Source organism: Miniopterus natalensis, chromosome 15, assembly GCF_054644295.1.
Source record: "Miniopterus natalensis isolate mMinNat1 chromosome 15, mMinNat1.hap1, whole genome shotgun sequence".
Taxonomy (NCBI): Eukaryota; Metazoa; Chordata; class Mammalia; order Chiroptera; family Miniopteridae; genus Miniopterus; species Miniopterus natalensis.
The window spans coordinates 3,617,764-3,630,604 of record NC_142095.1 but is presented as its reverse complement, the minus strand read 5'-3'; the positions used below and the strand labels follow the sequence as shown (position 1 = coordinate 3,630,604).

The following is a 12,841-nucleotide window of genomic DNA, read 5'->3' as shown; positions in this document are numbered from 1 at the left end:
TGCATGTACTGGGAGAGGGAGAGACAGAAGCAGGCTGCCCACACAGGAAAGAGTGGCCCCCCCACACTGCAGAGAAGAACAGGAAGTTCAGGCTTGCCAGGAAGGGGTTGGGGCAGGGCAGGGCTCAAGCTCCCAGCCCTATGACAATGAGGATCATAGGAAGGGGGTTCCCCCCAGCTCACACTGGCACACGACAAACACACAGTTATGCTGACAACAGACAGTTTATTGTGGAAAGCCATTGTGGGACGGGGAGCTGGGATGGACAGGACAGGGCCCATCTAGGGGATTTTCCTGGACATCAGGCATTCCTCCTTGCAGGTTTAGAGGAAACACCGTCATGGATAAAACCCCCAGAGGGCAGCGCTGTGACTGCCAAGCAGGAGGGCTGGGGGCGGGGGTGCCCTAGGCACTGCCCGGCCCCTTGGTCAGCAGGGCTTCGATGTCTGGCTCGATGTCAATGGTCGGAAAGCGGCGGCTGTACCTGCGCACAGGCACCCCGTCCGGGCCCACCAGGAACTTCTCGAAGTTCCAGGAGATGTCGTTGCGGCACACCGGAGACCAGATGATGAACTTGGGGTCGGTCATGAGCGCAGTGGCGTCGTCACTGGGTGCGGGCAGAGCCTCCCGCAGGAAGACGAAGAGTGGGTGCGCCTGCGCGCCGTTCACCTCGCACTTCTCGAAGAGCGTGAAGTTGGGCTCGAACCCGCCCCCAGGCCTGACATACTTGAGGGAATTCAGGATCTCTTCGTTCTTGGCGTTCTCCTGCGGGAGGCAAGAGCAGCCGGGACCCGGGCCCTTGAGGGGAAACCTTCTCACCGCAAACAAGGGGGTTTTGGGTGACTCACCAGGCTCTTTGCCCTTCTTGCACATCACTGGGGCAAGCCTGAACCCCAGCCTGGACGAGCGCCGGAGGGAAGCGGGCCTGCGGCTGCCGCCCCGCACCCTGGGCACGGGGCTGCAGGGCGGTGACCGCACAGCCGCGCTCCTGACCCCGCCTGCACCACCACCCCCGTCCCGTCCCGCTCCGCCCAGCGCACCTGATGCCCGAACTGGTTGCACGGGAAGCCAAGCACGACCAGGCCCCGGGGCCCAAGGCGCTTCTGCAGCTCGTTCATCTGGGTGTAGTCCCGGACCGTTGTGCCTCAGAGCGAGGCCACATTCTCAATGAGCAGCACCTTGCCCTGCAGGGAGCCCAGGCTCACGGGCTCCCCGCCGGCCAGCGGGCGCGCGGAGAACGCGTACACGGAGCGCGGGGCCACGGCGGCCCGCGCGGCTGCCCCCAGCTGAGCGGCGCACATGGCGAGGGTATCAGAGGACAAAAGGGAACGCTAGGGACAGGAACACCGGGGAACCTGGGGGACGTCTCCTTTTAACAGGCTGGCGGTGTAGTCACGTGGTACAGGCTTTTCTCCCTCCCCCCCCCCCCCCCCGGCAGCTCCACCCCCTCGTCCCCACCTCATCCGGCCTCCTCGGGCTGGGGACCTGCGGGGCGGGAGGGTGCAACCCGGCCGGATGCGGATCCTGCCCAGACCCAGTGCAGCTGCGGAAAGCCCGATCTGGCCCAGGCCGCAGGGCGCGGGCACTGCTGCAGTCGCCCGTTACCCCACAGGCGCCCGGGCCAAGGTCTCAAAGGCTCTTGTTAGGGGTTGGAGCCTGGCAGGAAGAGACAGCACCTGGCGCTGCTCCTGGCCACACAACCCTCCAGCCTGTGCCATGTTACTGTTCTTGCAGTACGTGCCCTATTGTCCCTGGATACAGAGCAAGTTGTAACTTGCAGTGATGGTACAATTGGCAGCACCTGCCAAGGCAAGTTCTCTCTGCAACGAGACTCCGTGGCTTCAGGAAGGTTAAGTAGGAGAGGAGGGTGGGCAAGGCCAGGAGCAGCCAGGGCTCAGGCCCCAAAGCCAGCTCATTCCCCTGCATTCCGGGGCTGTCTGGATCCCGTTCATGTCCAAGTCTCTGATCCCGCCCCCCCCTTACATCCCCCATGCGGCTGCCGCAGGTCCTGGAGTGCAGGTCCTGGAGTGCAGCCCGGGAGCACCGAGGCCAGGACAACCCTGCTGGTTTTAGGCCATCCTCCACACCTAATCAACTCCATCTGGAGCTCAGTCTTGCGGCAAGACACTGAAATGGCCAGGGGACGGGATTTGTGTAGAATGACTGCTTGGAGTGCCCCTCATGTCTCCTCAGGAGGCTGCATTCTCTACCCGACCCCACTCTGAACTTGAATGTGACACAAGAATCGTTCTCACGTTCCTGGAAGGAGCCAGGTTAGTGCTGGTTAGAAAAGGGGGTAGTGGGCAAGCTGTTCTTTGCACCCTGAAGGAACCTTCCAAGGTGAGCTAGGCCAAGTCTATCTTCCTGCTCGCAGCCCTGGAGAGAGTAACACAAACACCAGGATACAGGAAGTTTAGAAAACTGCCTTTATTCTATTAGTAGTTGGAAATATTAACTGGTACAGAAAAAAAGTTTAGTCAGCTGGAGAGAAGACAGAAACTGAGTGCCACCCGAGAGCTGATGGCTCCTTAGGGAAGGAACCTGGATACAGTGAGAAGAAAGAGCACTGTGAACTAGAGCCAGACCCTGGAGTCCAGGTGAGACAGCTTGTGCCACCTTTGGAAGTGTCTAAGTGCCTCAGGCATGAAACCAAATTCCTATTAGCCCAGCTCTGGGTATGGGGTACTGGGATATGTGGGGTTGAGAACAGGTAATATGGCCATCTTTTATTAGAGAAACCGACAAAGCGGGAATTTTAAAAATGAATTTTCCATCTGACTTTATTTTCAAATACACTTTCTTTTTTAAAAAACCAATACACTTTCTGTGGGGATGACAAATATCAGTATTAGGAAATCCAATTATACAAAAAATACTACATCTAGTTTGGGGTAGATATATTTATTTTTTGGTAACATACATTAAGTGGCACTAATTACACAGTAACTATAAGGTAACTAACATGAAACCACAGAACTGTAACTTTGCCACAGCTGCATAAACTTGGGCCTTTCTGGCTGAGCATATTTTGAAAAAACTGGATGCCCACTCCAGAGGTATGCCAATGAAATCTGTTCAGGAGTAAAGTTCTGAAGTGGTTACTCACCAGAGTACCTTGCAGCTGACAGATGACAGGCAAGACATGTTAGTTATGAAGTAGTTACAGCCTAATTCACAAAAGTTACCATTTCTCTTTCTAGAAAGAAGCAAGAAGTTAAGAAATTCCTTGAATTAGCGCCTGGTGTGTCAGGTGGGAGTGCAGAGGAGGGCTGTTAGAGCAGTGTCAGAAGGAGCCCGGTGGGTCAGGTGGGTTGGACATCATTAATAATCATGGTTGGCTTCTAAATACTGGTAGCAAGATGACTTCTGATTTGTAATCTTAGGTAAATTATAGATAAATGAAAAAGGCCAGTAATCATACACTAAGATTAATAAACAGCACTTCAAAATTAACCGCATGAGGGTTGTGCTTGCAGCAGGGTTTCACAAGACAAGGCACCCAGATTTTTTCTTTCCGCGTCTGGCTTGCAGAGCTGCTCTCGTGGCCATTTCAAAAACCTCCCGCACTCCATCTTTGGTCTTTGCTGAACACTCCATGTACCCAAAAGCGCCAATCCTGTTTGCCATATCTCTACCTTCTTCTGGTTTTACCGGCTCCTAGCAAAGAGAGAAGAGTGCTTTCAGTTAACAGTGTTACATACAATGAGTAGGTGTAGAGTATTTACATTCAGCTAAAAGGGCCCAGCCAGTATGGCTCAGTGTTTTGAGCATCGACCTATGATCCAGGAGATCAAGGTTTGATTCCCGGTCAGGCCACATGCCAGGGTTTCAGGCTCCATCCCCAGCAGGAGGTGTGCAGGGGGCAGCCAATCAATGACTCTCATCATTGATGTTTCTCTCTCACCACTGATGTTTGTTTTATTGATAAAATCAATAAAAAAAATTAAGAAAAATTCTCTCCTAGTTTAAGAAAAAAAAAATCAGCTAAAAGACTTCTTTAAAAATCTACCAAATCCTCAAATTTTAGTTCTGTCTATGGAACTCATATGCAGTGACCGCCCACCCCAATATAATATCCCTCTCAAATGAGTTCTTCTCTGGGAAGGGAGAGGGCAGAGAAGCCCTGGAGAGTTAAAGGGGGAATGAAGAGCAAAATTACTCAAGCTATTGATCCAAGGTAAGCCCTTAGGTCTTCCTATAGTTAATGTCACAGAGGACTGAATGCCCACAGAAGGAAATAGACCCTGACCTTGACATTTAGACAGAGAAACCTTAGTGGGAGTACCTGGGCTGACGACCTCAAGGCTCTCCTGCAATGGGGAAACCCTGCCATTGGGCCATCTGGCTTCTCAGAAGCCAAGATGTCACTTCCATCATCACTTTTATAAAGGCATCAGGGCTCTCTTCCTGGACTCCCTACCCTCAGAATTTCCTCATCCTTCAGTTGCCACCAATTTATTTTTGGCCTCACATACACCAAGGTAATAACTGAAGAGGGAAATCAGGAACCTGATAAAGTTCCTGCATTTGGAGCACTGACTACTGCTGTGATGGTCCCTTCTCAGGCAGGCAATCCTTGGAGGCACAGCACAGGAGAGGTTCTGATTCACATGGCTAGACCACAGTCAATGAGGGCCAGATGTACAGAGAGGCTTCTGGGAATCTATGAAATAGCCTGGCCTGTGAGGGTTTCTGTTCGGCAACCTGAACCTCTAAGCTTGGGTCCTCAGGTTCAAGAATGCTATAAACCTTGGTCCGTGTGGCTCAGGTGGTTGGAGCGTCATCCTATACACTGAAAGGTGGCGGGTCCAACTCCCCATCAGGGCACATACCCAGGTTTTGGGTTTGATCCCTGGTAAGGGTATGTACGGGAAGCAACCGACCGATGTTTCTCTTTCCCTTCTACTCTCTCTAAAACCAATAAAAACAAATCCTCAGGTGAGGATTTTAAAAAAATCTTCATTAAAAAAAGGGATGCTGTAAGATGACAGCCCTGTGGAGCCCGCCCCAGCGTGCCTGCTTCATCTTGGCTAGCTCCCGCCGGGTGTGCTCATCGTTCCGAAGATCCTTCTTGTTCCCCACCAGGATGATGGGCACGTTGGGGCAGAAATGCTTGACTTCTGGAGTCCATTTTTCCGGGATGTTTTCTAAAAATAGTGAAATGCACATAATGTGGGGATACATTAAATTCTATCTTGAAGAATCTCTAAGACTCCTAATTAAATTGCAAAGAAACTACTTCAAAATTATGCTGGACGTTTAATGGAACCTTACCCCTTTCCCTTAAGCACAGAATCACCAGCTTTTCTCACCACGGAGCACAGCTACTGTGGAGGTGGGGCCCAGAGAAAAAACTCCAGAGCAGCAAAGGCTCCAGTACACAGGGTGACTCCACAATGGTGCGAACTGCCCCTCCGAGGGAGGCTCCCCACAGGCCATCACTGTCACTGTTGGCAGGTGATTCTGACCACATCCCCATTCTGGCGCTGCAGCTGGCCCAGAGTCCACCTGTTCTCTCTACACCTTGCTCATGGACCCTCAGCATGACCCCCACCCTGTGGGTTACTGGTATTTCCAATGGCTCAAGAGTTCTGAAAATGAGTGATAACCAGCTGCAGCTTCTTGCCAATACTGTACTAATTTAGTGTGGTTGTACGTACATCATGATGGATGAGTGGACTGGGTTCAACCCCCCACACCCTCACCCTGGGCACCTGTGTCAGGGATGATTTTATAAAATGGAGAGATAACAGTAATAACTACCTTACACTGGGTTATTCTGAGTCAATGCATACAAAGCACTTAGTATGATGATCATTTAAATGATACTGATTGTAATTTGAGACTATTTTACAAGTTAACTGCTCACTCTTTGACTTTAAGGCCTTAATGCCTTGTTTTGTAGAGTGTGAGATCAGCATTACTCAGTCTTTTTCTGAAGGAAAGTGGCTTCTGAAACATGTGGCCAACTGAGCTAATGAAATGGTCAGGTTCAAGTCTCTATTAGCTAAGACACTTTAGATAAGGGCTAAAGTAGGACTTGGAAAAACTACCAGGAAACAGCAAGTCACCAGTCTAGATGTAGGGAAGCAGCAGAGCCAATAAGAAGTACTAAAAAAAGGTACAGGCACCCTAGAAGCCTCCCCCAAATCTTGGTCCAGAAGATACTTCTGTATTTGGAACCCACATACTTTATAAAGTGTACATATGGCAGCCATGGGAAACCCAGGCTGAAAAGGACCCAGGGCCCAGGCTTTACAGTTCCAAGGCTCTAGGACTCTAGTTCAGTCCAATTTCTTCTCTGATGCTCATGTCTGCTTGATGTCCAGAAAGGTCCTGAGAAACTAGGTGTCGGCCAGGCACACAGGCAGCGACAAACGTCAGGCTACAGGGCTACTCACCTAAACTATCGGGGCTGTCAATGGAGAAACACATCAGTATAACATCAGTGTCCGGGTAGGAGAGGGGCCTCAAGCGATCATAATCTTCCTGCCCAGCTGTGTCCCATAAAGCCAACTCTACCTGTGACAGAAATAAATACAAGAGTACAAGGTTAATCCCACTACCCACTTTCGTGGGGTTTTTTTTTGTTGTTGACTTTTTCTGTTTTTAGAGACAGAGAGAGGGAGAGGGAGGGGGGAGGGAGGAGGGGAGGCGGGGAGGAAGAGAGGAGGAGAGAGAAACACTGATTTGTTGTTCCACTTATTTATGCATCTATTGGTTGAGATTCTTGCATGTGCCCTGACTGGGGATCGAACCCATAACCTTGGTGTATCAGGACGACACTCTAACCAATTGAGCTACCTGGCTAGGGCCCACTACCCACTTTCAAACGGCGATGTTTACCATAGTGAATTCAAATGGCAGACTGTCCAAAATAATGAAACAAAGGAGTGTTCGACTTTTATTAGAATCAAGCCTGAAGGTGAAAAGTGTGTTTATATTGTTTTGTTAAATTCCTCAAAATTGCAATTTAATAAACAGATATGAGAATGGAATAAAGTGCATAATTCAAAATGTCAAGAGAAAAATAACTTTATAGCCTATGAGAAGTATTTAAGCCCAGCTGGGCGTGGCTCAGCGGGTTGAGCATCTACCTAGGATCCAGGCGATCAGGGTTCGATTCCCAGTCAGGGCACATGCCCGGGTTGTGGGCTCGATCAATGACTCTCTCATCATTGATGTTTCTGTCTCTCTCTCTCCCTCTCCTTTCCTCTCTCTGAAATCAACAAAGATATATTTTTTAAAAAAAATTTAATTAAGAAGTATTTAATTATAAATAACATTCAGTGGATGAACAAGAGGAGAAATCAAACTGTAAATAATATTCTACCAGGTGTACAAGGCAAGACAGGGAAATACCAGACTGTAATTTAAAGTCTCACTCAACCATTTCCCTACTTTGTCTTGTCATTCTGCTCCAATGTGGAAACATGGAAACAAGAATGTGTTTGAGTTGGTGGGTGAGAAAAGACACCATGCTGGGTGTTAAGTCTGAGCTGACAGGAAAGGCCTCTGGCTCTGCCTTTACTGCTCAAAAAAAATGTCGGAATGATAGCATCACATAAGGTAGAAGGATACTCCTTTCATGCCTGGGCTCTGGACAATAAGCCTCTTTCCAAGTTTTCCAGCATTGCAGCCAGCCTTGAGACTTTTGACCAGAGTAGATTTTTATTTATTTATTTATTTATTTATTTATTTATTTATTTATTTATTTATTTATTTATTTATTTAATTTTATTTATTTATTTTTTAAAATATATCTTTATTGATTTCAGGGAGAGGGAGGGAGAGAGAGAGAGATAGAAACATCAATGATGAGAGAACCATTGATCGGCTGCAGCCCACAACCCAGGCATGTGCCCTGACCGGGAATCGAACCTTGATCGCCTGTGTCCTAAGTCGATGCTCAACCGCTGAGCCACGCCCAGCTGGGCGACCAGAGTAGATTTTTAACACTCTCTGTTGACAGGCCCTTCAGGGTCCAAGGAACTCTCCCTCTAATGCTCAGAATGCCCTTCTTCTCTTAGCACCTTCACAACCCTTGTTTCAATTTCTAAATACCATTCCTTCTTTAAAGTTGATGGCTAACTGTCTCTCCCACCCTCAACCTCTACCCCAGGATGCATCACCTGGAACCTCCACAATACCCCTTGCATTTCTATTGTGAACATACCATCAGCTTGATGTGGATCTAGGAGATATTGATCCCCAATCCTCACAACTGGTCTGACCTCCTCAGGATGGCACAGCTCATTCACTCTCTTCCACATCCCATTCCCCTGGCCACTCCAAACCTCCTGGATGTTCAGCCAGACACATCCAACCCTGACTGTCTCCTGATAAATGGTTCCAGGGTACTGGTACTTCCAAAGGCCTGCCTCATGTCAGAATGGGCCTTTCCATTTTTGGTAGGCCTACCCTGGGACCATGATCACCTAGAATCTTGGATGGTTCCCAAGTCTCTGTTAGTATTCACTCTTACATGAACATTCCCAGGCAGTGCCTTCTCCCACTGTGGGGGCTACTGAGTTGCTCTGAGGTAGGCAGCTGGGCTGTGATACCCTCTTCCAGATCAAGAACCTTTACTTCAGGGTTTCCTCTCCCTGCTAAGAGTAAGAAGGCTCCCCTATCTTGCCAGGCTCAGGTATATTCAAAGTTGGCAGTGTAAGAAAAATATTCATAGACCATTACACTCAAGGTTTTAAGTCAAGGTCCCTAAATTTCTTATGGGTAAGATCTTGGTTGTTCCAAGACCTCCAGGCACAGATAATACTTCCAAGAGGATAGAAGAACCATTACTGGTCCCAAAACATACGTACACCACAGGTGGGAAAGACTTTTCCAACTGACGGTCACAGACACATAGCAACTGAGAGCTGCTCTCTCTGCAGGATAAAACCAGCAATATACATCCACCAGGCATTTGAGAAACAACCTGACCCTGCTTTCCTCAAGCCACTGGGTCTCTCTGTTTGTGTGGCAATCTACATATGACAACAGGTGCAAAGATCTCAGCACATTGCTACCCAGTTTGTCACAATTGGGCCATGTGTCTCTACACAAAACCAGTCTTCCAGGCCCACAGTAACACTTGTATCCAAACATCCATGCAGAGAACTGACTAAGGCTGAATTGGCAACACTCTGCACTGATGGACCACCTGCAGGGTAGGACCCAAGGTTCTGTTAGGCTGAAATTTACTGTTTGTCCCGTCTCCCCCACCCCCCAATCTATTCTTGGTCAGAAAGGTGCCTTGTGTTTTCTAAAGGCATGAACACAATCACTGCGACCCACATTGCAATGGGATAAGATGGAATACAAACTGTAAAAGGTTTTGAGTTCAGCCCAATTTGTAAAGTGCTTTGGTGCTTTCTAATGCTTTCAGTTACTTGTAGAACCCTGATGTCACCTGTAAAATGAAGGCGACTCCAGGGTCAGGTGGCTTACTCATGATCACAGAACTATCAGGACACCCTATGAGGGACCTTAGAATTCTGAGCAGCTGGCCTAATGTGCTTTCTACAAACAGTGCCAAATACTGGGACTAAGTAACATTGGACAGAAAGGGATAGGAGGTAAAGCTGAAAACTGAGAAGGAGATGGCATCATGGAGCCAATTTATTAGGTGCTAGTAGCACAGACATGTGACTAAATGCCCAAGAGGACTGAGTATGTTGGAGAAGAGGCCTTTGTTCCAGTTTTCTTTTCAGCTGACCCATTTGCACTGGGAATTTCATTCCTCTTCAAAAGATGTACAGAATGTTGGGTTAAGACATTATTTTGACAAGGTAACACACACACTCCAGAAGAGCTCTGCCCCAGTCTTGCCAGTGGGCTTTCAGGACAGACATAGGGAAACACTGTCCTCCCTGACAGTAAGAACGTAACCAAATCAACTGTGGCAGCCTGTTTATGTTAAAGACAAAAAATATTTTAAAAATTAAATGTGAGGATGTTTGTTGTCTAAATGTCACACTGCTGATGGTATAGATCAGTATAACTCTTTGAGGTATAAACAATAAGGACCTCTCGACCTAGTAATCTCGTATTTCAGCACTTAATGAAATACTATGACAGAATTTTTAAAAAGTCCACCCATACAAAAGTTCATTTAGAATATAAATAAAGCTGAAAAAAGTACATATACTAAGGCTTCCCCACATGAAATACCTATGAATGTAGACAAACTATACATGCTAGCAGTTAAAAATGAACAAAGTTGGGGTAAAGATAGCAGGATAAGAATGGATTTCTCGCCCGGCTGACGTGGCTCAGTGGTTGAGCATTGACCCAGGATCCAGATCTCGGATTCAATTCCTGGTGGGGCACATGCCCGGGTTGCGGGCTCCATCCCCAGTCTGAGGCGTGCAGGAGCAGCTGATCAGTGACTCTCTCCATCATTGATGTTTCTAGCTCTCTCTCTCCCTCTCCCTTCCTCTCTCTGAAATCAGTAGATATATATATATATTTTAAATGGATTTCTCATTCTAACATTTTTGTTATTGTTATATTACGTAGTGAAGAGACAAAAAGGCCTAATTCTCTATAGATTACATGAATAGCCTAACACGCAAAATGAATACCAGTTGTTATGGAAAGTGTACTCACCTGCTTCCCATCCACTTCAATATCTGCCACATAGTTCTCAAACACTGTAGGTACATACACTTCCGGGAACTGGTCCTTGCTAAAAACAATGAGCAAGCAAGTCTTGCCACAGGCTCCATCACCAACAATCACCAATTTCTTCCGGATGGCAGCCATTGCTGAAACATAAGACAAAGTATTATCCAGGTTGCACAAGAAGCCATATTAGCTTTAGGCTATGACACACTTTTTCAACCATGGGGCACAAGCCTCTATTAGCACACCCAAATACAAAATGCTAGTACACCTTTCCAGTTGGCACCAAAAGGTCATACCGAACACCAACAACCAACACTATACTTAATGGTAAAAAAACTGAAATATTTTCCTCGAGATCAGCAACAAGACAAAGATGCCCACTCTTGCCGTTTCTATCCAGTAAGATGCTGCAGGCAGTCAGGTAAGAAAGTGAAACAAAGACATACATATGGGAAAGAGAGAAGCCAAACTACCTCAACTCAAAGGCAGTAAGATCATTTATAGATGGAAAATCCTGTAAAAGCCACTAAAAACTATTAGAAATAATGAATATATTCAGCGAGGTTACAGGATACAAGATGAACATACAAAAATCAATTTTATTTCTATACCCTAGCAATAAATAAATTGAAAATGATATCAGGAAAACAATTTCACTTACAATAGCATTAAAAAAGGAATAAATTTGTCCAGCTGGATGAGACTCAGCGGTTGAGCATTGACCTAGGATCCAGGAGATCGCAGTTCGGTTCCAAGTCAGGGCACATGCCCAGGTTGTGGGCTTGATCCCCACTTGGGGGTGTGCAGGAGGCAGCCAATCAATGATGACTCTCTCATCATTGATGTTTCTCTCCCTCTACCTTTCACTCTCTAAAATCAATAAAGATATATTTAAATAAAAAAAGGAATAAATTTAACAAAATAAGCACAAAATTACTCTGAAAACAACAGAACACTGCTGAGAGAGAAGATCTACATTCATGGTTTTGAACTGGAAGACAACATTAAAGAAGAAAGTTGCACGACTTACACTTCCTGACTTCAAAACTTACTACACACACACACCACCACTATCAAATAACTTACTACATAAGCTACAATAATCAAGACAGTATTTCACTGTCATAAAGATAGACACATAGATCAATGGGATACAACTGAGTCCAGAAATAAGCCTTTATATTTAGGGTCAGTGATTTTCAAGAAGGATGCCAACACAATCCAATGGAGATAAAAAGTCTTTTCAACAAATGGTGCTGAGACAACGGAGTAACTTGTGCAAAAGAATGAAGTCAGAACCTTACCTCACATCATATACAAAAATTAACTCAAGATGGATTATAGGCCCAAATGTAAGATCTAGAACCATAAAACACTTTTAGTTTAAAAATACAAAATTTACCATTTTAACAAGTTTTAATTACTCCACATACTTGCCAACAATTGTTATTGTACATATTTTTTAAATCATAGTCATTCAAGCGGGTGTGAAGTGGTATCTCATGTGGTTTTGATTTGCAATTTCCTAATGACTAATGATGTTAGGCATCTTTTCATGTGTTTATTGGCCATTTGTATTACCTTCTTCAGAGAAATGTCTATTCAAATCCATTCCCCATTTTTGAACTGGGTTGTTTCTTTTCACTTTTCTTGATTTCTTGAGTGTCCTTTGAAGCACAAAAGTTTTTAATTTTGATGAAGTCCGATTTACTTTTTTCCTTGACTGCTGATGATTTTGGTGTCATACCTAAAAAAGCACTGCCACGTCCAAAGTCAAGAAAAGCCTATGCCTTTTTTAAAAAAAGAATTTTATCATGTTAAGTCTTACATTTATGTTTTTTATTTAGTTTAAGTTATTTTTATACATTGTATGAGGTAAGGGTCCAAGTTCATTATTTATCTTGTGGAAAATTAGTCATCCCAGCATTATTTGTTAAAGACTATTATTTTCCCACTGAACGGTCTCTTAGTAACCTTGTTGGGAAAAAAGTTGACCCTAAATGTGAGGGCTTAATTCTCAATTTTATTTCATTGATCTGTATGTCTGTCTTTATGCCAGTATCACACTGTCTTGACTGATGTTGGTTTGCAGCAAGTTTTGAAATCATGAGGTGTGAGTCCTCCATTTGTGTTCTGTTTCAAGATTGTTTTGCCACTCTGGGTCCCTTGGATTTCCATATGAATTTGGGGAGCAGCTTGTCAATTTCTGCCA

General features: G+C 46.0%; 2 protein-coding genes across 2 annotated transcripts in view; both read right to left on the bottom strand.

The window, feature by feature from the left end:
• Positions 1–205: 205 nt before the first annotated feature.
• On the bottom strand, positions 206–1,365 carry GPX1 (glutathione peroxidase 1). Its single transcript, XM_016202728.2, has 2 exons — positions 1,041–1,365; positions 206–765 (listed from the first exon to the last, which is right to left on the bottom strand). Exons 1-2 carry the CDS (start codon positions 1,299–1,301, stop codon positions 406–408), a joined length of 621 nt encoding a protein of 206 aa, XP_016058214.2. The 5' UTR covers positions 1,302–1,365; the 3' UTR covers positions 206–405.
• A 1,047-nt stretch (positions 1,366–2,412) lies between these two features.
• Positions 2,413–12,841, bottom strand: part of RHOA (ras homolog family member A) — a 30,882-nt gene continuing 20,453 nt past the window's right edge. The window contains exons 3-6 of the mRNA XM_087824742.1: positions 10,612–10,769; positions 6,402–6,522; positions 5,017–5,147; positions 2,413–3,657 (exon numbers count right to left, since the gene is read on the bottom strand). Of these exons, the coding sequence (XP_087680868.1) occupies positions 3,484–3,657; positions 5,017–5,147; positions 6,402–6,522; positions 10,612–10,767 (582 nt within the window). The 5' untranslated portion in view covers positions 10,768–10,769 and the 3' untranslated portion in view covers positions 2,413–3,483. The remainder of the gene's footprint in view (positions 3,658–5,016; positions 5,148–6,401; positions 6,523–10,611; positions 10,770–12,841) is intronic.